Source organism: Fusarium proliferatum (assembly GCF_900067095.1).
Source record: "Fusarium proliferatum ET1 genome assembly, contig: FPRO_scaffold010, whole genome shotgun sequence".
Taxonomy (NCBI): Eukaryota; Fungi; Ascomycota; class Sordariomycetes; order Hypocreales; family Nectriaceae; genus Fusarium; species Fusarium proliferatum.
In genome coordinates, this window is record NW_022194799.1 from 1,983,726 (window position 1) to 2,008,464 (window position 24,739).

Here is a 24,739-nt window from a genome sequence, read left to right on the forward strand (position 1 = left end):
TCAGGAAGCGATCCAGTTGTCTCTCAGAATGGACTTTAAATACATATGGATCGACTCACTGTGTATCATTCAGGATTCATTGTTGGGCTGGATGCAAGAGGCGAAGGACATGAAGCGGGTCTACGAGCATGCAATATTCAACCTGTGCTCTGCTACAGCTTCTGACAGTTCAGGAACCAGTTTTGTGGCCCGCTATGCTCACCTACTCAGGCCTCAACGTGTAAAGGCTCACGGGCAAGTCTTTCAGTTAGTGTGTGATGGCCTCTTGCAGGACGATATCACCTATTGCACTTTGCGCACCCGGGCATGGGTCTATCAAGAATGGTACCTTTCCAAGCGCTCACTTGTCATGGGCTCGCATCAGCTTTGGTGGCATTGCAGAGAAAAGCTGGCATGCGAGATGTGGCCGATCGGAACACCGCAAGCCAACAGGGGAAGATGGTGGAGTCAAACTCAGCCCCTCAAGGAGGCAGCACCATCTGGAGACTCAGACGATATGAATGCTTGGAGCCAGAGTGTCTTAGCATATATGAGAACCAATCTGACGAGAGAAACTGACCGTCTGGTTGCATTCTCGGGCGTTGTTCAATCTTTCGGGCAGACACGCCAGCTGACTGGAGGCTATCTTGCTGGCCTCTGGCGATGTCATCTACCAGCAGCACTCTTGTGGAAGGTCAGCTCTTCAGCACGGAGATCAGCGACCTATACGGCAGCGTCTTGGAGCTGGGCGTCTCTTGCTGGAAACTGCCTGGTCAGTACAGACAAGGACTTGCTTCATGAACCTTGCTTTTTAGCTGTCAAGCAGATAATGCCTCTTGGTGTGCCAGGGCCAGACGGGTTCCTGATGGGCGGAACAGTCACGCTCAGCGGCTATTTGTTTGAAGTTGTCTATCGATCTGTGGGGCTGTTCCTGGGCACAGGAGATTTTATGGCTCCTGGAGACCCAACGACAGGTGGTGAACTCTACCTTGACGAGAGGTCAGACGATGATCAATTCATCTCACATTTAGAAAAACCAGATCTCAAAAATTTCAGTCACTGGCTGGAACATAAGGTCGTGCGATTAGCAATGCCACTCAAGGATGCAAAGGGTCGTTTCTATTTTTTACTTTGTCTTGATAGAGGAGACAAATATCGGTTTCGCTTTCGAGGACTGACTTTGTACCAGCCTACTGATCAGTTAGGTTCTTTCTATCGTATCAGATACATGAATTGGGGGAAGCTTCCAGGAGTCGTCGATACTGATGAACTCATGGCAAATTGTGCCAAGAGAACGGTGAGGATCTTGTAAACCATCAGTGATAAGTTCAAGCTCTGCGTGGTGATTGCCAACGCTCAGCTAAGGGTCTCGAGCGCAAATGGACCATCAAGACCTTAGTTTTGTCATTAGTTTAAAATATCTCACCAAGTTCTTCAGTACACCTACTGTGATAAGGTTAAAAATTTGAAAGAGGCTTTCGCCTCCAGGTCACAAAGGTAAAGAAACCCGAGAACACATATACGGGCAAAATACTCGTCGCCTTCACTGTTGCCAAGCATCAGTACACATACAATAGAGTGGTACTTAGCGATGCGAGCAGTTGACCGTGGCATCGCCGCGCTCACCAACTAAAACTCCAGGATTGCCTTTATCTTACCCTAAAGGCCATATTGCCAATGCACTTTTTTTTATGCTTCGAGTAGCCTTCCGATAAGTCTGTACGTTGAAGTTGTTCTAACTGCAAATTTCTAGTAGGCTCTTAAAGTCTGTGCAACTATCCCTGACATTCTGAAGACATCGGCAACAAACTAATCATGGTCTGATAGTTGTAATGCAGATGAGAGTTTTCATTACCCCAAAATCAAGCCCTTGCTTCCGACCCAGCAAATCAGATTCTTTTTCCTGCGTACAACCCTGTATCGCCCACAAATCTGCCCTATTGGCCCGCCTACAGTTCACATCAATCGTGGTATGCATTGCGATTCCCAAAACGACTGAAAGGAGGGAAAACAGCACCTTGTTTTCTATGCATGTAAGCTGTTGGCAATCTCGGCAAAGCCGTATATGGCGGATTCCGCTAAGGAGCTAAACTGGATTCGCAACCAGCTTTGGTGGAGAATGAACATGGGTGAAGTCTTGGGAGTAAGCACAGCTGGGAGGGATGGCGAGCCTACTGCAACCTTGTGAGGCAACTTTATTTTGGCTCGAGTTCAAGTGTGACTTGGTGTTTGCAAAGAAGATATGGTCTGGATCCCTGTTCGCGGCGATAATAGGCTATTTCTAGGTCCCTCCTGACCCCGTTCTCCAAGAACCTCGCGTCTACGCCTTAGGTATTTAAGCTTAAAAGTGACTGTTACAACCCCAGCTTCAGGTCGTATCAAACCGGGCTGTGCTAGTGCATTCGCTAGTTAATAAAGGATCTTGGCAGCCTGAAAGACAAGCTCTTGAGCCGGGGTTTCGCTTCAGCCACGACTCTGATAGGTCACCCAAAGCCTCGTTTCAGTTCACCGTGGGAAGTACCTGCACAAGGTTCTTAGTGTCCACCGATTTGGCTATCTGCCACCAGCCTTATGGGGTCCTGATCAGACGATACCTAGGAAACCCGTCTCATCGGGACGTATACCCAAGTTGTTATTCGCAGGAGGACATTATGGAAATCGAGGGCTGGCCTTTACCCAGAAGACGGCTCGGCTAGGCTTCCCCAACTGGGAGGTTTCACCGCAGATAGCTCTGAGCCCTGGGGGCCAAAAGCATTGAATATGCAGCTTACTCTTTAGCTGCAGTAGCTGACACCCTTTAATGAAAGCGAGGCAAGCGCAATTTCGCCACGTTCTCGTTCCATATAAGCGCTACCCGTCGAGATATCCTTGGATACGGCTCCTGACTGGACTCTCGTTCTCTTGGACAAACCTCGACCCAACCTGCGACCATCTCATCGAGTGGATATCAATCAACACAAAATGGATGGTAAAATCGTCAACGATGGGCAGGAGCGTAAACTATATGCTTATTCTCCTGTCCAGCACCAACAGTCTTTCCCAGAGCCGGTTGTGTCTCCACAGCCTTCTTTGGGTCAGTTCCCTCCCCAGGCCGTCTCCCCCGAGTCAATCGCACGAGAGACGTTCCCGCACCAGTCACTATGGATAGATCCCCAGAGCCCAAATCTTCGAGATACTCCCGACTACGATAGGGCTCACGACAGTCATAGAGGTCTGATGGGCCACGTGCCTGTTCATGACACATACTCAAAGGTTCCTGATGTACACGTCGTAAATCGACCTACCGCAGGTGCCTTGCCTGAGTCTGGACCTCTGATGTTGAGGATCATGAAGAGTCGATGGTCCATGATTGCTTGCCTGGTCATTGGAGTCGCTGGCGCAGTCGGTCATCACTTTCTATACATGCATCTTGATGGCCAGGAAGCCAAACACCAACAATGGTGGATGCGATTGGGCCAATTGATCTCATTCATCGCCAACGCAAACTTCATCCTTGCTGCGGTTATGGCCCATCAGCAAGTCGCATGGCGAGCCGTAGGACAGAAAGGATTCTCGATCCACGCTGTTGATGCCTTATTCGGAGCTACCCACAATATCATCGAGCTTTTTAACAGGGAGGCATGGATCAAATCGTGGTTTGTCATGTTTCTTGCTCTATATATGTGGCTCAGCCCTCTTGTTGTCATTCTTTCATCAGCGTCACTCTACGTCGTGCCAGGCGAGAGGATAGAAGATACACTCTGTCCCTCAATCCGAACTTTGAACTTCAGCAATGAAGCAAAAGAGAGTTTTCAGACTCCCAAGAAGGCCGAAGGTGAAGTCATGAATGGTCGCTCACTTTCTGGCTACAACTGGACTGCGCCAGATGGAAACCTTGCCGAAGGAGCCGCAGAGGATGACGATATCTTCGAATACTACAACGTTCCTTCTTCTGCACTCGATCGCATCGCAGCTGGTGTATTTTCAAGCGGACAGACAACCCAGAAAGAGAACATCTCGCTCGAGATCTGTGGAGATGGATGGGATTGTTCCACGACAGTCCATTTTGTTGGGCCCGGATATAAATGCGAAGAGCTTGCTAATGGAGTCGGGTCCAAGATGAAGAGTTTTGGAGATGCTAAAGCGCCATTCAACCTCAGCCAGCTTGTGCCAGCCTCCAACTTCACTTACTTCGCCAACACAGATCTCGGAGAGTACATGCGTCCTCAGATGGACAATGTGTCGATCGGTGGAATTCCTTCCGAGGTCGATGGCCCGCCCTTCCCCAAGCATCTCGGCGTGTTTCGAACCGAACCTTCAATCTGGATTGGCTATGCCGCCGTGGACGATCACACCAAGGCTCATGCAATGGATAGTGAAGCCGATGGGTGGAACGACGATTACACTCCCATTATCTTTGCTTGCGATCATTGGGAGGTCAATTACACCGTCACATTCAACTTCACCTCAGGATTTCAGAAGTACAATATTACAGGTCGGGACTACAAGCGAAAGATTATCGATACGACCTGGAGCAGTTGGACCAATGAATCCACGGATGGAACAGCCGATGGAAACGTCGCAGAGCCAGAGAAGAATTATGTCAGCCCTCGTAACGATTATGCTCGATACCGCCGCATAGCCGCCTATCATAGCCTTGGGCTCAGACTCCGTGAGAAGCTTTTTGGCAATGTCAAGGTCCAGGGATCCGTCGTAGCAGACGGGGCTATTACGACCACCAACCTCTTCGATAGACACGAGAGTCTTGTAGTCCACGACTTCCAGCAACAAGTCCGGCGTGTGTACGAAGACTTGATCATCTCACTCCTTTCCGATCCCCAGCTTCTTGTCGTAGCATGGGCTGCCGACCCATCCAAGCTGTCTGGTACCGGCATCGGAGGTGAAGACACCAAGTACCAATGTGAACGCCGACGCAAAGCCAACTTCTTTGACTACGGTTGGCCTGTCCTTGTCGCTGTTTACTCTGTGTCATTCGTTGTGGCATCGATTGGTGTGTACTACGGCATTGATGCCATGTCAAGCGACGGAAACAACGCACAACGCGTGATGACATTCTCTGCTATCGCGGGCGCTACGAAGAAGGTTCCAGTGGACAAGGTGGAGAAGAGGGACACTAAAATCAGGTGTTTTCCAAATGATGAACGGCCAGGGGAACGGACATATGAGTTCAGGGCTGAGTTGGAAGGATAATTAGAGATGTAAGGAGGAAAATATTAACAGCATTCTTTAGCATACCATCTTTACTCTAATTCTAATTTCTTAATATCGCTTAATTCTTTTCCCTAAAAAGAGGACATTTGAGAGTTTGAAGCAGTAATCGGTCAAAAAGTAACATCCTATTTGAGGCATGTTTGGACCATTGCGACCGAGGGGAATCGAACCCCTCTCTAACGCTTGGAAGGCGTTAATGCTAACCACTACACCACGGTCGCTTATTAATGATAGCTTCAGATGATTTAGAACCTATAGCGACGAGATCGAAGAGCTCTGGCATTTCTCCGCTCTGCAATGCCCCAATTCTATGGAAGATTACCACTGTATCTTATGCTAGCTTTGGGCAGAGTCTGCAGTCTCTATAGAACTCAATGGCAAGCACATCCTACACAGCATCGCTCAATCTCAATTAGCCTCTCCAATCACGGGAAGCACATTCAGCTTAAAGTTTGAGCCTATTGAGTAAACGGGATTCCGTTCAGTTCACCAAAGAAGCTCAATGATAGGCTGCACCGCATGGGCTTCCTCTGACTTGGGATTCTGGGCAAACGATATTCCGCCACTAGGAAGAGGGGCAGCGTCAGCAAGAGCTTCCATCGCAGTTTTCGCATTCTTTTATACTTATTTAAATAAATTCCTTATGGCAATTCTTGTAGACAATGGCCATTGAGAAGAATTGGGCGACAAACAATGCCTGCAACCGTTCCAATGCTGAAATGGGGCGGCATCTTCGTCCTCACGGCCATCCTGTACTTTGCCTTCAAGCTTTACCAGCAGCGGGTCTTTTTTCGGCGAACGGTCAAAAAGTACAACCTTGTGAGTAATCAATCGATCAATCATGTACCTAGGTCTCGAGTTCATCGTTAATTCATACAGCCAACGCTACCAGGCCACTCATGGCTTCTCGGCAACCTCATCGCCGTGGGCAAAATCATGGCCAAGTATCCCCAAGATGTCCACGGCCAATTGATGCCAGACTTTCTTGCTCGAGACTACCCTGAACTTGCGGAGCTGGGCATATGCTACATCGATCTGTGGCCCATCTCATGGCCCATGTTGGCGACCTTTCACCCTGACATCGCGGCGCAGTTTACTCAAGAAACGTCGCGACCGAAGCATGAAATTATCAGAGGTCAATTTCGTCCCTTGACGGGATTAAAAGACCTTGTTCTGTCCGAAGGAGCGTTTTGGAAGAAATGGCGAGCCGCTTTCAATCCTGGCTTTTCGACACAAAACATCACGGCCCTTGTTCCCGAGTTCATTGAAGAGGCATTGGTTTGGAAGAAATACCTGCAAAAGATCGCTAAAGATGGACGTGTTGTCCCTCTTGAAGATTGTGTTATGAAGGCTACTTGCGATATCATCGGTCGTTCTGTCTTGGGTATAAGTCTAGGCATTCAAACAGGCGTTGACGACAAGATTTTCCCGACACTGAAAAGCGCAATCTCACTGCTTGTCACAGACTGGTCGCCACCACAATGGGGGAGACTTCTGAATCCTTTCCGTCACTCTCGCCTCTCGTCTCTAAACCGTCAACTTCACAGTCAGCTCCAGCCATTGATAGAGGCTCAAGTTCAAAATCACGAACGACAAGAGGGGCCAAAGACCGTAAATGGCCTCGCCATCAGAACGTACATGAAGGAATATGGCCTCGAAGGCACGTCGGGTGGCACTATTGACCCAGAATTTCTGGATGTCACCATTGAGAATCTGAAGATCTTCCTCTTCGCTGGCCATGACACCACTGCATCCACGCTTTGCTTTGCTTACAATTATCTTTACCAACATCCTGATGCCCTCGCCAAGTTGCAGCTGGAACACGATGCGGTCTTGGGGACTGACCCGTCTGATGCAACCAGACGGATATCCGAAACCCCGACATTGCTCAACCAGCTTTCTTATACCACTGCAATCATAAAAGAGACTTTGAGATTAGAGCCGCCAATTGGATCTTGCCGAGAGGGCTCTCCGACATTCTTCCTGGGACATCCTGAGACAGGACAGCAGCTTCCAACAGACGGCTTCATCCTCTTTTCAGCAAGCAAGGCCATCCATAGAAATCCCAAGTTCTGGTCTGAACCCGATAAGTTTATCCCAGAAAGGTGGCTTTATCCTGTGGCTCACAAAAATGCGTTTCGACCATTTGAGCTAGGTCCTCGGGGGTGCATTGGCCAGGAATTGGCTTTAACAGAGTTGAGACTTCTCCTTGCCATGACTGTCAGGGAGCTTGACATTGTGCCTGCATATAAGGAAAAGGATGAAGTGTTGCTGGGATATCAAGCTTATCAGGCACAAATGCCTGGAGAGCTGACTGCACATCCTAGTAAGGGCAGGCCTGTCATGGTAAGGATTAAGAAGGTCGGAAATAGCAATGAGTAGATCGGAGAATCTGTAAAGCCATTGTCTGAGGGGCTTGTCACTTGTGAAACGCAATGACGGAGGTTAAGACATACTACAGCCAGTCCATGTACGAAGATATTGAAGTGGCATAAGTAGAAGAAATGGCGAAATTGCAATAGTCAATATATTCATAGATCATCTGTCTTGCAAAACCCCAGAGGTGGAGGGTAGCTCGCGTTGAGCCTCTACCCAAATGCACTAACGTTTCCAGGTACGTACTGATCACCTCAGCGGACTCGGGGGCTCTTCAGACCTGCACCACATCCTTCTTCAGCCCATACCCGGCGATACCCATCCTGGATTGCATGATCTCCAACTCCTCCTGACCTGCATGGTCACCGAAGATCTCGTCCATCTGCTCCAATGTCTTCCCCTTGGTCTCTGGGACCAGGAAGAACGCCCAAACAGCCGCGAGGAAACACCAGGACCCGAAAAAGATATAAACACCGAATCCGATGCTCTCAATCATGGGAGGTGTTGCAACGCCGACGATAAAGTTGAAGAGCCATACCGTGGCTGTAGCGAGGGCTACTCCCTTGGACCTAGACGCATTGGGGAAGACCTCAGCAGGAAGAGCCCAGCCCAATGGAGCATAGGAGACTCCGTAGATGAGGATGAAGCAAAAGGCCATTGCCACGGCAGCCCAGCCTGCGGATGAATTGGAGCTCCACTTGTCGTTGAATATGCCTACCAAAACTGCCATAATGCCCCATGCTGTACCTCCTCCAATGCCGCCCCAGATAGCCAGTGGCCGTCGTCCAACCTTATCGATGATGAAAAAGCACACAGTTACCGCGACAAGCTGCAACATATTGAAGACACCAGACATGATCAGAGACATTTCAGATGATTGGCCTAGGGACTGGAAGAGCGTAGGGGCATAGTAGATGAATGCGTTGATGCCCGAAAGCTGCTGAAAGAAGGCTACTCCGACAGCGATGGAAGTTCGATGCCAGGACTTCTTCTGGAAAAGGTCTTTCCAGCCAAGAATCTCAAGCTTTAGGCCGCTGACGCCTGGGTGCCGCTTCTCTTGCATGATCTTTTGCAGTGCCACTTCATTGAGGATGCCGATATGTTCTTTCTCAACTCGAGGGTCGGTTCTGGGGAGTCGGCGGAGCTTTTCTAAGCTCTGCAGCGCATCGTCCGATCGGTCGACGAGAGCAAGCCATCGTGGCGAGTAGGGAAAGAAGTGAATGCCGATGCCGAGGATAGTGCTGCAGACCATCTGAAGGCCAAATGGCAGTCGAAAAGAGAGGTCGCCAGGGAGATGGCGGGTCGCATATGTGATCCAGAAGGATACAACGACGCCGAGAACACATGAGACAGACTCGAGGACAAGTAGGGTTCCTCTCAGGTTTGGCGGTGCGATTTCGGAGATGTAGATTGGAGCACCCTATTCTGTTAGCCGGCCCAGAAGAACAAAAACGATATCTACATACCATTGCCAGTGTTCCGACGCCAATACCACCTATAGTTCTTCCAGCTACCAGAAGGCCATAGGAGTTAGCCGCAGTTTGCATGATAGCGCCAATGTTGAAGATGACGACAACGATCGAAAGAGCCTTTTTGCGTGAGATCTTATCAGCGAGTGTAGGCATGAAGAGACATCCGATAAAAGCTCCAAGTTCCAGCATGCCAGTCATGAAGCCTTTCCCAAATGCAGTTTCAGTGCGGGGGAATGCCTCATGAAACTGGCTCATCACGTTGACGATTGAGATGACTCCTTGGTCGTAGCCAAATGAAAAGCCTCCCATGGACGCTAAGAAGGCAGCACCGAAGATGTATGGCGATTGAACGACGCCACGAATGCCGCCTTTGCCGTAGGAGATCTCCTCATCTAGAAAGACAATAGGAGAATTGTTTGATGAAGCAGCGGGATCTTCGATGTTCTCAACTTGTGGGTGATCCTTGGGAGGATACCCACTAGGAGAAGGGCTGTCAGTAGACATTGTGCGAGCTCTGGATCCAGTGATGTCGAGTAATGAGGCTGGTCAAAGACAAGGGTATGATTGATGCGGTGGTGAGAAGAAAGACGAGTTACAAGAACAGCGGAGGGCATGATGATGTTATATAGCCAACTGGTTCAGAAAAGACCGCCATCGTAGCTTCGAGTCATAGAAAGCAACAAATCAAGAAACACTTTCGTTCCCCGCGGGGAAATTATCTGGGGAAGGCCAAGGCGTTGGAGCTAAAGTGTCGGGATCATGGTGGGTTGCCTATTTTGGGAAAATCATTCCGCGGCTTTCAATCTTGTGGCTTCTCCAATTCTAGGCCAAGCCACTAGCCCTCCAAGACTCGAGAGGCATGAAATTGATCTCAACCAATGGGAGGCAATACATTGTAACCCTACAAAGGAATTGGTGCTAAAAGCGGACAACATTTCCCGATATCGTAGTTGGGGTACCAGCATCGACTCTCCACGCCATGATGTCTGGAGACTGGGGGAAACCGTGCCACAAGGCCCATTCATGCATTAGCAAACAAAGATTATGATGTTCCAGAACCATGTGCAATTCGGAGAGAAGCCCGTTGGCAAACGGTCTCACAGCCGAAACGGGTTCTTCATCGAGCTCAGACGTGTGAATGACGTTCCTGTATTGCATCCACGGAATGTCGGCACCACCGCATGATGGACGAGTTTCTTTATTTGGCCACTAACAGCATCGGAGCGTGCTTCTATGAAATTGAATCAACTGCTTCACAATAGATTTAATCCCCTTTGCTTGTTTAACCATGAGTCTCAGATGTGACAAACAAGAGCAGCTAAGAAACCCATTCGTGGGAGAAACATGACTCTCTGATTGCATGGACACTAGCCAGTCCATTTCAAGACTGGCTTGATGACCTTTCCACTCTTCATATCGGCCATGGCCTTCTCGTAGTCCTTGATATCATAGTACGCTATCAGCCTCTCAAGTGGCAGTAGGCCATTGGCATGCATCTCGATGAGCTCAGGAATCAGCTAGTTGGAGACCGGTCAGTAACAGCAGGTTCAGATAAAGGCAGGACAGGGCTTATACTTACAACTGCAGGATTGCTATCACCCTCAGAGCAACCCACGTACTCCTTGCCGTACGTGAGATGACTCATGATATCGATCTTCGCATGCGCGCTGCCCCCAGGTGCGCCAACTGTAGCTGCCCTGCCCCTCATTCCTAATGAAGCGACCATAGTTTCGATGATGGAGGGGACGCCAGTACAGTCGACTGCAAAGTCGACACCAAGAGGGGGACAGATGTTCTTTATGGCCTCGATGATGTGCTCCTGATCGGGACCGAGCACTCCATCCGTAGCACCTAATTCTTTGGCGAGTTCTAGTCGCTCTGGCTGTAGGTCGATGGCGATAATTCTGCTTGCCTTTCGTGCCTTTGCAGCCATCACAGCCGCTAAGCCAACAGACCCCACGCCGAAAATCGCGACGGAGCTACCAGGCTTGACATCCAATGTATTGAATACAGCACCAACGCCGGTCTGTATGCCGCAGCCCAGCGGCGCAAAGAGGTCAAGTGGTGTTTGTTGAGGTACCTTGACAATGCTCGATCGATGAACAATAGTTCGCGCCGCAAAAGAGCTTTGGCCGAAGAAGGTGCTGTAAATCGGTTGTTTCCCCCCATCTTGCATGATTGACATAGCAGCTGACCCGTCAGGGCGTTTACCGCCAAAGTTGTAGTCGTTGAAGTTGTAGCAATAGGCTGGATGGTCTGATTTGCATCCAGGACATGAGCCACAGGATGAGAAGGATAGAAGGACTTTGTCGCCTGGTGAGACCGAAGTGACATTTGTGCCGACCTCAAGAACAACGCCTCCTCCTGCAATGGTTATGGTAGTTAGCATACATATCTGTGACAAGGGACCCCGACCTCACTTACCTTCGTGGCCAAGAACAGCATTCGGCGCGCATGGCAATTTACCACTTGCACAAGAGAGGTCAGTATGGCAGACACCAGACGCATGGATCTCTACCAGCGCTTCATCTGGTTGCAGAGAGTCCAAATAGACTTCCTTTAGTTCAAAACTGCCATCCAAGGCTGGTGCGATAAGTGCTGTTGTCCGTGTCATTTTCGCTGCAATTGACAATGTAACACAAGATTCTAACATGCGAGAGAATCCCCCGCATTATTAGGCTTTTGATGTGCTGGGAGCAAATCGCGGGGGTTACAGCGCCTTTCCGAGGCTACTTGCCGCTTAAAGATGCCGGTCGGAGACGATGTGGGGGCGGAATGGCGACCTCAAGCAATTCCGTTAGTGGACTACCGACTGCATACGGAAGCTGGATGGGCTAGGATTACTGAATTATGTCTCCGCACGGTAGTTGCACCAATGAGATAGTTCTAGAATGGCGAAAAGATCCTAATTGACAGCCTGTCTAGTGAATATGTACATTCTGAAACCCTGTGATCAAGTCATTCACTTGAAGCATACTCGTCTGATCATATCTTGTAAGAATTGGTTCGTGTGCTGAGCCGCTCACATCAGGCACCGCAGACTCAGGGCTACGCAATGAATCACTTGACGTTGAAAGGCGATCGACGAGCAGTTTCCCCAGGAGCCAATATTCTGGAGAGTGGCGCATAAAACCTACTCTCCTCCAGAGATTCTCCGTTGCCACGTTTTGTCTGTCCACCATGACATGCGGCGGTGAGAATGAGAATTCATCTGAGTACGTTTCCCAAGCTGATTTCCAATTGTCGAGAGCGTTGCGAACTGCCTGCAGTTGATCATGGCCACCAAAGGAATTTTGGTGCTGGAATATCAGTGCATGGAAGGCTATAATCTGTATCAGAACAGGAGGGCAGTCGGAGTTTGTTGGTAGTCTTACCTGATACAACCGCGAAGAGGTTGAGGGGGCCAAGGTCAGCAAAGAGTCGTCGCATGTCATTCGAGAAAGGTTTTCCACAGAATCTCTCGACAACCTCACGAAATGTTATGTTTTTCATCAATGTGGATCTCAAGTGCCAGTTTTGTAGTTCTCGAGCGCATTCTGTTGATGTGCCGGCTTGGAATGCTGCTTCAGGAAATGCCATGTGCATGCTCATTTCTTTAATAACCATCCTGGGGGGTAGATTATTGAAGATTACAAATGCATGATCGAGAAGATATATCCAAAGAAATATGCTTTCGTAGATGTTAGTTATCGGTCAACATGTATATGGATCCTCTTTACCGAATAAGTTGCTCTCGTGCAGAAAAGTCTCTCCAATCAAATCTGCCATATAGGCACATGGAGTAATCTGGGTGCCTAGCAGACATAATACCGAAGTCTCTTGCCATCTAAACACTGATTAGTTGATGAACTAGGAGATACAGAGACAAGGTATCTTACAGATATTACAGTACTGAACCGGTATCGACGGATCCGTCGTTTGTTAGCTTCTGTTCCCTCCCAGCCCTGGTAGAGGCAGACCATATATGCTGCCTGCAGAGCTTGGATCTTCGAGATGTTTTGAACTGGGTTCAGCAACGGGGTATCCTGGTTATTTAGAGGATCATTGCAAAAGTCGTCATCCGTAAAGACAATTTCCTCGACACAATTGAACCAGATCTTGGCTTGTTCATTATCAGTCTTGCTTGGCGATACGCTTGCACCTATTAACGTCAGGATCTACCCATCATCAATGGCTTTACTTTCAAGTACCTATCAATGCCATGCAGGCTACAAGGATCGACTTCGAGTTCACCGGGTCAAAAGTAGGGCGGTGCACAAAGTTGACGTTTGGGTGCCATATATGCCAGAACAGTGCAAGATATTTCCGTAAGTTGTGCGGAGAAAAGAATCGGATGCACGTCTGTTCTAGAATAGTCGACCATTCCAGCTCAACGACACTGTTTCGAGGTTTTACGGTAACGACTTGTTTGATATCTAGAAGTATTTGGTGAGTTTGGATGATGAGAGGGTCCTGGAGATCTAATGGTTGGGGCTGTGGATGATCCATCAATGAGCTATTGAGGTGTACAACCTCGTCTGGTTCAGTGGTTTGTATAACATAACCCTCCCCTGATCGGTGAATTGCTTCAACTCCCATTCGCTGTTCAAATGTTCCGCAGTCGAATGAGTCCACCAGCCCAGACTTTCTTGTGAAGTTGTCGAGAAAGTGAAAGGTGTAGTTGTCTAGGTGAGTTTGGGGACTGGTGGGCATTATCTGAAAATGACCAGCGGCGAGGTTAATAAAGTCCAACCAGTCTTGATTGCTATCTGATCCTTGGAGCATATCAGTCACTGAAGTACAGTTGCCAAGATAATCGAATAGCGCATCATCTCCAAATACCACCGTCGGTAGGCTGGCTTCGTCAGTATATTGCTTGTCATCCTGCCCTACAGGCAAGTTGTTTTCTGTTGCTAGGCCGTTACTGAAGGAGTAAATGCATTGGACCGACTTCCGACGGCAATGTTCGCATGGGTGACCAGTGCTACAGGCCTTCTTCTGCTGAGCACAGAGGTCGCATGCTCGTCGGCTACTTGACGACACCTCCCCAGCCCTGACTTTGGTCTGACAAGCTAGAGCATGTCGCTTGAGAACATCAGCCCGTTGATATGATTGGCCACAGAAGCTACATCTGTGAGGTCGGAGACTACTGTGGGATGCAGCGTGGCGCTTGAGGTGTTCTCGCCGCTTGTACGTCTTGTTACAGCGGGAGCATGTAAAACCGGTCTCTGACGATGATGCGTTGTCAGACATTGTCGGATGTCGATGTGGGTGGACTGTGACGAAGGAAAAATGCAGCTTTGATGGGATAAAGATGATGCAACTCCGCATTCCGGTCTCGATCCCGGCTTAGGTTCTCAGATCGCGGGGAAGTGGGGCAGTGCTCCGTAGAGGAAACGGGACTAGTCGGAGTCTTTGTGGGAGGCGAATGAGAGCTCAGAAGTTGGACAATCACTACTTGCGCAGTTGGGGACACAGCGCAGGACAGGGGAGGGAAAAGGGTACAGAGAATATCTCCCCAGACCAGATATTGTGGCGTCTATGTCTATCCCACATCGCTCCAAGACAATACAAGATACAAGGCGATTGATTGTGAGTCGCAACGTATATAAAGGACCATAAATGATACAGTTTGCCTCCAGCCCATGACACAATTGAATTCAATTTTCACTCATATTCCTCAATCATGTTGACCGTGCAATTATTCTGGGTCGCTCTCGCCGCGATCTTCGTACGTCTTCTGTTCACTGGTAGAAGACCCAAGAATTATCCACCCGGACCTCCTACACTACCCATCCTTGGAAATATTCACTTGGTACAGTCTCTGTCATAGAATTCCCAGAAGCCGTTGCTGATAGTATCAGATGCCCACGAAGGACGCCCATTTGCAATTCCGTAAGTGGGCAGACGAGTATGGGCCCGTTTACAGTCTCATTCTGGGCACTAAGCCTTTCATTGTCTTGTCCAGCGCTCAAGCTGTCAAAGATCTGCTCGATAAGAAGAGTGCTCTCTACTCTGACCGACAAGAAATGTACGTTGGGCAGATTCTTGGTAGCGGTGGTCTCCGACTTCTCATGATGGTTCGTCATTCTCGACCTAACCTTTGCCTACAATGACGCTAACAGTCATGTCTGTCCTCAGGGATATGGACCAACGTGGAGATCAGTAAGGCATCCATGGGAATAGCTACGATGATCCTACTAACACAGTTTTAAGTTCCGCAAACTGGTACATTCGCTACTCAACGTCACCACAGCCAAGAGCTACGTACCCTACCAAGACCTCGAGAACAAGCAAATGCTATACGAGATGGTTATTCAGCCCCATCAATTCCTCCAGAGTATTCGGAGATACTCCAACGCACTCACGACAACCATGGTATTCGGCTGGCGCTCGCCTATCTACCGAGACCCTAAGCTCATGCAGCTATTTGACGGCTTTGCTGAGTTTGCCGAGATCAATCAGACAGGTATCGCTGCCCTCCTTGACTCTTTTCCCGTGCTTAGAAAGCTGCCCGACTTTTTCCTGCCTGTGCAGAAGAAAGCCAAGGAGCTCCATAGAAAGGAGAAGGATCTCTACCTGAGCCATTGGCTTAAGGCGAAGCAAGACATTGCTGATGGCTCTATCAAGCCATGCTTCTGTGTTGGATTGGCGGAGGCGCAGGAGAAGGAGAAGTTTGATGATGCGCAAGCTGCTTACATCTCTGGAACTCTCCTTGAAGCTGGATCAGACACGACGTCCAGCACACTGTATGCCTTTGTACAAGCAATGCTCCTCTATCCTGACATCCAGCGGAAAGCTCAGGACGAAATCGACAAAGTAGTTGGTAAGCGTATGCCAACTATGGAGGACGAGCAGAGCCTTCAGTATGTCCGTGCATGCATGAAAGAGACACTGCGATGGATGCCGACAACCATCCTCGGTGCTGTTCCTCATGCTGTCACGCAAGACGATACTTACAACGGATATCTCATCCCCAAGGGGGCAGGCGTTCTCAATAACGTCTGGGGTATTCACATGGATCCTGAACGTCATCCTAATCCTCGTCAGTTCAACCCTGACAGGTACCGAGATGACTTCCAGAGCTTGGCAGACGCCGCAGCCAATCCAGATGCGTCGAAACGAGATCAGTTTACCTTTGGTGCCGGTCGCCGTATTTGCCCTGGAATTCACGTTGCCGAACGAAGCTTATTTCTAGGCATTTCACGGATCCTATGGGCGTTCAACATCAAGCCTACTGTCGATAATGATGGTAAGCCTGTGTTGCCAGATCCAGATAAGCTGACGCAAGGCTTTGTATGCATGCCTGAGGAATTTCCGGCTAGAATTATTCCAAGGTCTGAGGAAAAGAAGGCACAGGTCATCGACAGTTGGAAGAAGGCTGAGAAAGATGTTCTTGATCCTGAGACAAAGCAGTGGCGTTAGAGAATGACCTCAATTAATAATTATCTATCTATCTATCAATTTTTCATAGTTGACTAAAGTCAATCATCAAGAATGGTACTGCAGCATTGCTTCATCATGTGTCCCGACACTATTCATATCTCGGAGGCAGATCGTAATCTATATGCATAAACACTTAGGCGGAGCCCAACAGCTCCTCGACAAGACCAGCGACGGACTGGACGACGGGGTACTTGGGGAAGTTAGGCTTGTAGACCTGGGATATGTTAGGATCGAGTCTTTCAGGACTAATTTGGTATGAGAACTTACAGCCTGACAGACAGCGTTGAACTCGCTGCGGGGAGCCTTGCCACGGGCAAGCTCATCACCGGGGACTCCAAGCTTGACAACCTCCTCGGCCTTGTCAACAGTGTCCCAGCCGGGTCCAGCAGCGGGGTTCTTGATCCACTTAACAAACCAGCTGTGGATAGAATCGGCAAGGGCCTGCTGAGCCTTGGTGACACCCTGAAGAGCGGCGAAGCACTCGTTACCACCGTGGAAGAAAGGAACCTCGGTGCCGTGGGTAGGAGCAGTGTTGGGGGGTCCAACAACGTTGTCGTACTTGCCGAAGAAGCGGTAGACCCAGGTCTTCTGCTGCTCACTTCGCATGTCGAGGAGGTAGTCAACGGGACAGTTGAAGCGAGCATCACCGTACTGGATGCCGCTGCGGAGAGACTCGGTGGCGTAGTCGTTGGGGTTGTAGGCCTGGATCAGAGACTCATCGGGGATATGAGCGCTGTCAGCATCGAAGGTGTTGATCCAAGAACTGAAGTTGCTGTTCTCAGCACCGTAGACGAGGCTGAAGATGGTGCCCTCTCCATTGGAGGTACCAGTCAGCATGGGGACATGGGAAGGATAGTTTCCGGCAGCGAAACGGGCAGAGTAGTCAGAGAAGCGGGTGATATCGTCAATGACGGGAGTGAACCAAGTGTTGAAGGTGGAGTTAAAGTTCTTGGTCTGGAAGTCAAGGATATCCTTGCTGCGGAGACAGTCGAGCTGTCCGTTACCGCCCTTGGGGCAGCCAACTTCCTCGGCCACGGCGTTAAGAGCCTCATCGACAGGAGCGTAAGCGGGGCCGGACATGGCGTTGGCGCTCATCTCGACGGCACCCTTGAGGAAGGTGTTGGGGTTGTTCCATAGGTAGTGATCGACCTGGACACCACCCGAAGAGTGACCACCGAAGACGATATGGTCTGGGTTACCACCAAAGGCTGCATAAACGTTAGTCACGTTTTACATGTGATCGATAAGCGTGAAACATACCCTTGATGTTCTTGTGGACCCAGTCAAGAGCCTTCTCAACATCCAGAATGCTAAAGTTCTGTGTCTCATCAGGGTTGGCGGTCTTGAGCTCGGAAGAGTGAGGAGAAGCAAAGATGCTCTCACGGGTGTTGAAGTTGACGTAAACAACTCCATTGCGAGCAAAGTTTGTGCCCTGGATTTGGGGGTTGCTGCTGGAGCCAGTGACCATAGCACCACCATACATGTAGACGAATACCTAGTGGGTGTCAGTTTATGTCTCGGAATAATATGCGGACGGGTAGGGTAGGGCTGACAGGCATGTTCTTGCCCTTGGATGGGGCCCAGATGTTAAGGTTCAGACAATCCTCATCTTGGCGCGTAAAGGCATCGTTTGAGATGGCTTGAGGGCATGTCGCACCATATGACGTAGCCTGGAACTTGGAACGAGACTTGGGGAGGTCCTGAGGAGCCTTCCATCTACACCAGCGTCAGCTCATCAAAATGTGAAACAAGCAATTAGATGACCTACCTGTTCTGGCCGCCAGTGGACGCAGCAAAAGGAACACCAAGATAAACAGCGTTACAGTGCTTGTCACGGAAACCTTGAATGTCACCCTGAGGGAGAGCAGCGTGCGGAATTGGAGGACAGGGAGGTTGAGGCGGCTTCGCAGTCACAGGGACAAGACACGTGGCGGCCAGGATTAAACCTGTCGTTGTGAACATGCTGCTGAGGCCCATGATGAGGAAGGTGATGTGACGGGACGGAAAGAGGTGAAGATCGACTGAGACACGAGAAAAGCTTGAAGAATGAGTGGACAGAAGTTCCCGCAGCTTTTGGTTTTATTCACCAGAAGATGCTTGCTATAATTCGATTCGCCTATATCACAGACGAAGAATTTCCGAGAGGCGGACGCTTAGCTACAAAGAGACGCCTGAGCGGTCTCGGCAGTGGGACCAAGGCCCTCTAGTGATGGGGCCTCTAACTGTATTCAGTAGGACACAGCCGGAACATGCACTACAATAGAGTTTCGCGGAACGTGCACCGGTCGATTTTGTCATGCATGATCCGAGTCATGGATCCAGAATGCCTGTAAAATCTCGAGTTGGGAACGGAAAAAAAGACGTCGGGGAGTAAAAAAAGGGGTTCACGGGAAGAGCGGGAGGCTGGTGAGACTATTGAAAAGAAACGCCGGATATACTGCGTAGGGTCGAGGTTGAGCGGCTTCACGGCCAACTCTGTTAGTTGCAAGCCTCTGCCGTTGATAGCATCAGAGGTGGACATTTCACGCTGATCTTTTGATGCCAGATGGATCCGAGGCTCAGTGTACGATCCCACTTCGCTTATCCATCAGCGCAAAATGACAGAATTTGTGGATTGACATTTCCTTGATGGTTGAGGCTGTTCTCTAGGATAGGAACTGATCGGCCAAGCTACCCCTGGTCAATCGCTGCAGGGCCATTTCGCCGACCGAGCTTGATAATCAGCAAGCACAGATCTCTCGCATCGGACTGGAACCCTTACGACGATCCTCCGAGGCACATCCCGAGGCAGAAGGTTACGGGAATCCCCTCTCGGCGCCGACAAACACGTCCCTTGCATATCACATCGACCAATCCAAACACACGGACGTCAGCCCAACGCCTTTGCTGCTAATTCCGCTCAATGTCACTTGAGTCATGATATTAGCAAAAACAAGACACTAATGAACAGCACCTTACGAGATGTAGCCACAGCCAATATTTGTGCGGAGTGTCCACCTTGTTGTTCCGAGGTTTTTCTTTCCGCGCCACTAGCTCAGGTGCACAAGTCCATCATGACTGGATATCACCGCGTAAAATCCCCATTTGGTGCCCTTTTGACTTCGGAGCTAGAGACAAGTCTGTCGCCGACTCTCCACAGAAGTAACGGCTTCTGGAATCTCACTGTGACAATCTCTTACACAATGAGCTGATACCAAGGACCGAGTCCACGGGTCCTGTTGATCAGGGGGCCCTTGGGTTTTGGTGGTTCCGGATCCTTCGGTAAGAAATAAGTCTTGCTGCATTCCCACCTTGCCTTGCATTCTGTGCTGGGTTGTTTTGCAGATCAGATCAGATCAACGTCGCAATGGCTGAGGGTCTGGGACAAGTTGTAAGTTTATACTTTGGACGAGGGCATGGTGATGTTTTTTGCTGATGATGATTTAGATTTCGTGGTACATTTGTACCGTCATTGCGTGCATCTTTCTGATTTTGAGAATATGGGTTCGTGTGCGCAAGCTTGGGCTGTTGGCGATCGACGATGGACTCATTATCCTGGCGGCGTGTTGTTTGATCGGTGATTTGATCATTCAACAGCATATGTGGAATTTGGGAATGGCGGACATGGCGAATGCTTCTCGCGATGACTTTATCCAGATCATGAAGGTGAGTTGATGTCTCTTGATCGCACGAGTGACATTTGCTAACAGCCAACAAGATGATTGTTCCCGGGTCGATTCTTTACGTCACCTCGTTATGGGCCATCAAGATTGCTCTGGTTCTCTTCTACAAACGACTTGCTGCGCCCGGCACAAAACTGCAGGTTATTTACAACGTCACTCTTGGTCTCTTGGTGATTTTCTGGGCTACCATCTTCTTCCATATCATTTTCCAATGCTTCCCGCATGACAAGAGATGGTCGCAAGATCCAAACTGTTTGTCATATCTTTCTCAATTGACACTACATATGCTGACGATTTCACAGATCAGTGCGACCCGAAGGAGGCAGAGAAGAACTATTGGTTAACTGTTATCCGTATGTTATCCTTTTCTTGGAGTCTCTATGCGCAATGCTAACCACCAAACAGTCAACATCGGTACCGATGTCATTAGTATGTTGAGACGATACGAGTCAAGTTGCCCGACTAACATATCGCAGCCATCAGTCTTCCCATCACCATGGTTATGAAGCTCCAGATGAAGACAAAGCAGAAGATCGGTGTCGCAGCTATCTTTGCCCTCGGGTTCTTAGTCGTCATCGCAAGCAGTGCGTCCTCCAACCTGGCTACCACGAGCTCTGCTAACATCTCCAGTCATTCGAGCCTACTACTCCAAGAAGAACGAAACCATGTTAACATGCACCGTCTCCATGATCGAAACAGCCGTCGCCATCATCGCAACCTGCCTCCCACGTACGTCCCATCCTCTCCATGACCTCCATCCCACTAACAAACCGTCCAGCTCTGCGAACACTCTTCCTCGGCCAAATGTCCTCCGCCCGATCAGGCTCCAACTACGGACGCTACGAGCTCTCCTCTACCGGCCAACCACGATCCCGACGAACGAACCAAAGCCGAATCGTCACAAACGTCATGGGCGGTACACAAAAGCTCGACAACGATTCACAGGACGAACTGTTCAAGGAGTCTGCGCATTCAGTGGCGGGACGAAGTACGACCAGTGATAAGACTCCTGGTATCACTGTAAACACTACCATTCATATGCATCACAGCAACGAGGAGGAAGCCAGACGATCGCAGGCTAGGCTTGATAGCTTCGCGTAGATTCTTTTATGTGTTGGATATATATAATTTGTAATAATTTATGGAAGCGATGTGTTTACTTGCAAGTAAAAGAGGATGCGACGTCTGGGTTGCCGCCCTTGTAGGTCAGCCGCTTCGGATAAGCACACAGCTCAATAGCTCGTCGCTTTTCCGTGCCAACAGTCTCCGCATACAGAGTCTCGGGCGCTTTACCATGCTCAACCCACTTGACAAGAGCGTCAAAGGCACTTCCAGGATACCATCCATCGCCACCTTTACAGTGCCCGACACCCGGTGCTTCAAAGAATCTGTAGTAATCCGTTGCGCTGGAGTCTTTTTCAAGAACGCGCTTATAGTAATCTACTGATCCTTTGTGGGGGATGAGTTGATCTGCTGTTCCGTGCCACGAGATCAACTTTCCTCCTGCTTTCTTGAAGTCCGTCAGATCCGGGTCTGATGTGCCCATGACTGAGGCAAACCTGTTGACGGATTGCCGGAACAGCTTGCTGTACTCTTCGTGGGACAGTTTATCCAGACTAGCCGACTGGTCTTGAAGGAGGAAAGTGGTGAGCCAGTCTTGAGCAATGGCGAAGGGGTTTGAAGTGCAGTCCTTCAGCGATGTGCATGTTGTGTTGGCAAGACCACTCAAGTCCGCACCACGATCAAGACCATACCAGAGAAACTTGCCGTCTTCTGTCTCTGGTCCACGCCATGTCAAGCGAGCGACCTCAGCACCCTTCTTGGAAATCTTGATTGTGCCGGATGGGTTGGTACATTCTACAGATTTACCAACGACAGACTTGGGATCAAACTTGCAGAGATCTGGGTTCGAGATGACGCCATCTTTGACTCCATCAAGTTGGTCACATGCATCGATGGCAGCCTTGGTAATAGCCTTGAGCTCGCAGATAGGAGGGTAATAGCCTATACAAGATTAGCTTAGTTTTCTTATATTTGAGCCAGGGTATTCTTACCGAGTTTGTGCATAACAACTTGCGGCCAGTACTCCGATGTTACGAACTTATCCCAGTTGAAAGCAGAAGCGGTAGCAAGAACGCCATTATACTGAGTCGGGTATCTCTGCGCCATCATATGGCCCTGTCGTCCACCTGTAGAACATCCCTAGAAGTCATCAGTGAAGTTCATCTCCCAAGAGCATGAGGTGCTTACGTTCCAGTATGAGTACTTTGGCTTCTTTCCATAATATGCCGCTGTCACAGCTTTTCCCAACGTCGCTGCATCGTCCAGAGAGACAGCTGCAAAGTTCTGCAAGGCAGGCCAGTTGAGGTTTCCAGTGCTATCCAACGCCCAGTCCAACTCCTGTCTATTAGCTAAGAGGTGGCCACCATCTGTAGTGGCAGCGGCATATCCGTTGGAGGCAGGTTGTGCAAGGTCGGGAATGTCCCCTGTTGACCAACCGCCGCCGCCTACACCAACAAATCGCCCGTTCCAGCCTGACACTGGCAGTGTTACGTATGTGTTGATGGTGTCATTCCAGCCCGGGTGCGTGTACTGGACCGTGACTTGACACACGGGAAATGGATCAGTTGAGTTGTTGGGCCATTCGTTGGTGGGGAACGACGGCAGCTCCGCGTTGGTGAGATTGGTGCTGATAGACAGAATCTTGGCATTGGCGAGCTCTACGGAGCGGAATGTATGGTCTGTGCAAGTGGGCTTCCCAAGCACGCTTTGGAAGCCCTGAAACATGAAAGCAAACGACATGGCGGAAAGGTTTGAGGAGAGCATGGTCACAAAATGCCTCTCAGGCTTAGCGAGGTGGGGGTAGGTCAGAGAACGAGATGTCAATTGGCAACCGCAAACAAACAGTCAACTACGTAAGAGAAATCATTGTATTTCCTCTGATATATAATACTCCATCAGTGGCATAAAGCCCGAAGTGATCATCGTCAGCAAAGCCATGCATTTACTCCTCTCCTCACTAGGAGACCGACTCATTGGACAAGCTATCTATTCCGAGGAATACACAAGACTAGCTAAGATCAGCATAGAAAATCCCCAGATTCGGCCGGACGGTAACTGCTCACGGGAACGAATATCCTGTCCCTTGATACGCAAAAGAGACCTATTTTCGACGTATCCCCGGATAATGTAGCATGGGCAGATCCCCGGTAGGATCGCAAAGTTCCATCGGTCAAGGGCTTAACCTTGTTGCGGTAAAGTTACCCCATGTTCCCATTTCAATACCGCGGAGACTAGTCGACATTTGGACTACCCCACGATTCGGGGTCTGAAGAAGACTCCGTCCAAGTAGCAAATCCGGGGTATTCTACCATCGGGAAGTGATAATTGTTGCTTGTGAATGGACGGAAAAGCGCTGTTATTGACTCGATTTTCAATGACTCGTGAAACATTCGGGGTTTACATATACGGAGCCCACAAGCAGTCCTGGGGTTCGGGGGGCTGCCCGGTGCATCTGAAAGTAAAACCAAGTGAATGATTTTGCTGGAAATTTGTTTTTTATAAATTTCATATAGCATGAAATTATCATATATCTTATTCCTTTGGCTTCTGGCCAGTGACTATTAAGCAATCAAACATCGGATGCACAGATCTATCGCGCGATGCCTCTCTGACACGCGCATTGAAAAGCTCAACCTCTTCACGCGACCATCCCAGGACATCAGTAAACAACACGGCCGTAAATGCAGCTACACCCTCTCTCATGTTGACTCCCATCAAAGTTCCGATTTCCTTGAGTCGTTCATCTTTAGGCCATGGCCCGATTGGAAGCTTGAATCGCTCCTCTTTGACACTAGCGAAACCAGCTTCCTTAGCCCATTCTTGGAAAGACGGCGCAGGATCCATGGTTCTTCCAATCTTATCGCAGGCTAGCTTTAGATGGTCCATCATCTGTACCAACGCGTTGTCGGGCTTGAGCGAGTCATCCTCGGAATAGAGCGTATTGGCCGTTTCTTGAAGCTCGATCCAGCCGCCCGGCCTCAAGTTGGCGTATGCTTGTCGCAGTAGTCGAGGCCAATCCTTGATTGACCCAGCCATGTATCTGCAGTGGATGTAATCATATGGGATCGGTTCAACCCATTCCGCTTCAACGTCGTCAACGATGAATTTGACATTCGGAGGAACCCAGTCTGGTTGTATGGGGCTTAGGTCATTTCCGACCACAGTCGCAGAGGGATGCTCGTCTCCAAATTGGATCGCCCAGATTCCTGTTCCTGTCCCTATATCAAGAACGTTCAGTCCCTCTGGGTCTATGGGAGCTAGGAACAATCGATCCTTTACAGTTCGGCAAAAGACGTGGTGAATCATGTCAAGGCGATCCTGCTCTTGGTCGTCGTTGGGAAAACTGTACTGTCCTGCACGATCACTGTGGTATCGCCGACCATGTTTCCATTTGTACTTGAGCACGCTGCTAGCAATGGATGTAGTCGCTCCCACGGAGTCAGCGCTGAAGGCAGACTCAGAGTCGGTGGTGTTTTCGTCCACCTGGACTTCAGGCGTTGTTGGGTTATCAGACATCTTGGCAGTTGTCAACTATGGAAACCAAGGTACGTG

The 24,739-nt window shown here is 49.5% G+C and overlaps 11 protein-coding genes and 1 non-coding gene across 12 annotated transcripts; 5 read left to right on the top strand and 7 right to left on the bottom strand.

The window, feature by feature from the left end:
• Positions 1-28: 28 nt before the first annotated feature.
• On the top strand, positions 29-1,291 carry FPRO_12142 (uncharacterized protein; the record flags this gene model as incomplete). Its single annotated transcript, XM_031221693.1, has 1 exon — positions 29-1,291. The coding sequence occupies one exon, from the start codon at positions 29-31 to the stop codon at positions 1,289-1,291; it is 1,263 nt and encodes a 420-aa protein (XP_031087226.1).
• A 1,649-nt stretch (positions 1,292-2,940) lies between these two features.
• Positions 2,941-5,169, top strand: FPRO_12143 (uncharacterized protein; the record flags this gene model as incomplete). Its single annotated transcript, XM_031221694.1, has 1 exon — positions 2,941-5,169. The coding sequence occupies one exon, from the start codon at positions 2,941-2,943 to the stop codon at positions 5,167-5,169; it is 2,229 nt and encodes a 742-aa protein (XP_031087227.1).
• A 170-nt stretch (positions 5,170-5,339) lies between these two features.
• tRNA lies at positions 5,340-5,411 on the bottom strand. Its single transcript has one exon. It is a non-coding gene; the product is annotated as a tRNA-Gly (tRNA).
• A 472-nt stretch (positions 5,412-5,883) lies between these two features.
• FPRO_12144 (related to sterigmatocystin biosynthesis P450 monooxygenase STCS) lies at positions 5,884-7,572 on the top strand (the record flags this gene model as incomplete). The annotated part of the gene is made up of 2 exons (XM_031221695.1): positions 5,884-6,009; positions 6,070-7,572. 2 exons carry the CDS (start codon positions 5,884-5,886, stop codon positions 7,570-7,572), a joined length of 1,629 nt encoding a protein of 542 aa, XP_031087228.1.
• A 268-nt stretch (positions 7,573-7,840) lies between these two features.
• FPRO_12145 (uncharacterized protein) lies at positions 7,841-9,542 on the bottom strand (the record flags this gene model as incomplete). The annotated part of the gene is made up of 2 exons (XM_031221696.1): positions 7,841-8,986; positions 9,033-9,542. 2 exons carry the CDS (start codon positions 9,540-9,542, stop codon positions 7,841-7,843), a joined length of 1,656 nt encoding a protein of 551 aa, XP_031087229.1.
• Positions 9,543-10,405: 863 nt separating this feature from the next.
• FPRO_12146 (uncharacterized protein) lies at positions 10,406-11,652 on the bottom strand (the record flags this gene model as incomplete). The annotated part of the gene is made up of 3 exons (XM_031221697.1): positions 10,406-10,555; positions 10,618-11,402; positions 11,463-11,652. The coding sequence occupies 3 exons, from the start codon at positions 11,650-11,652 to the stop codon at positions 10,406-10,408; spliced, it is 1,125 nt and encodes a 374-aa protein (XP_031087230.1).
• Positions 11,653-11,959: 307 nt separating this feature from the next.
• FPRO_12147 (uncharacterized protein) lies at positions 11,960-14,270 on the bottom strand (the record flags this gene model as incomplete). Its single annotated transcript, XM_031221698.1, has 5 exons — positions 11,960-12,360; positions 12,413-12,708; positions 12,758-12,864; positions 12,917-13,179; positions 13,229-14,270. 5 exons carry the CDS (start codon positions 14,268-14,270, stop codon positions 11,960-11,962), a joined length of 2,109 nt encoding a protein of 702 aa, XP_031087231.1.
• A 433-nt stretch (positions 14,271-14,703) lies between these two features.
• On the top strand, positions 14,704-16,442 carry FPRO_12148 (uncharacterized protein; the record flags this gene model as incomplete). Its single annotated transcript, XM_031221699.1, has 4 exons — positions 14,704-14,832; positions 14,882-15,097; positions 15,159-15,182; positions 15,234-16,442. The coding sequence occupies 4 exons, from the start codon at positions 14,704-14,706 to the stop codon at positions 16,440-16,442; spliced, it is 1,578 nt and encodes a 525-aa protein (XP_031087232.1).
• A 154-nt stretch (positions 16,443-16,596) lies between these two features.
• Positions 16,597-18,440, bottom strand: FPRO_12149 (uncharacterized protein; the record flags this gene model as incomplete). Its single annotated transcript, XM_031221700.1, has 5 exons — positions 16,597-16,677; positions 16,731-17,671; positions 17,724-17,958; positions 18,017-18,179; positions 18,232-18,440. 5 exons carry the CDS (start codon positions 18,438-18,440, stop codon positions 16,597-16,599), a joined length of 1,629 nt encoding a protein of 542 aa, XP_031087233.1.
• A 1,369-nt stretch (positions 18,441-19,809) lies between these two features.
• On the top strand, positions 19,810-21,226 carry FPRO_12150 (uncharacterized protein; the record flags this gene model as incomplete). Its single annotated transcript, XM_031221701.1, has 8 exons — positions 19,810-19,833; positions 19,890-20,108; positions 20,161-20,377; positions 20,428-20,478; positions 20,531-20,554; positions 20,602-20,709; positions 20,756-20,854; positions 20,904-21,226. The coding sequence occupies 8 exons, from the start codon at positions 19,810-19,812 to the stop codon at positions 21,224-21,226; spliced, it is 1,065 nt and encodes a 354-aa protein (XP_031087234.1).
• Positions 21,227-21,281: 55 nt separating this feature from the next.
• On the bottom strand, positions 21,282-22,927 carry FPRO_12151 (uncharacterized protein; the record flags this gene model as incomplete). The annotated part of the gene is made up of 3 exons (XM_031221702.1): positions 21,282-22,129; positions 22,180-22,327; positions 22,376-22,927. The coding sequence occupies 3 exons, from the start codon at positions 22,925-22,927 to the stop codon at positions 21,282-21,284; spliced, it is 1,548 nt and encodes a 515-aa protein (XP_031087235.1).
• A 792-nt stretch (positions 22,928-23,719) lies between these two features.
• On the bottom strand, positions 23,720-24,703 carry FPRO_12152 (uncharacterized protein; the record flags this gene model as incomplete). Its single annotated transcript, XM_031221704.1, has 1 exon — positions 23,720-24,703. The coding sequence occupies one exon, from the start codon at positions 24,701-24,703 to the stop codon at positions 23,720-23,722; it is 984 nt and encodes a 327-aa protein (XP_031087236.1).
• Between the last annotated feature and the right edge of the window lie 36 nt (positions 24,704-24,739).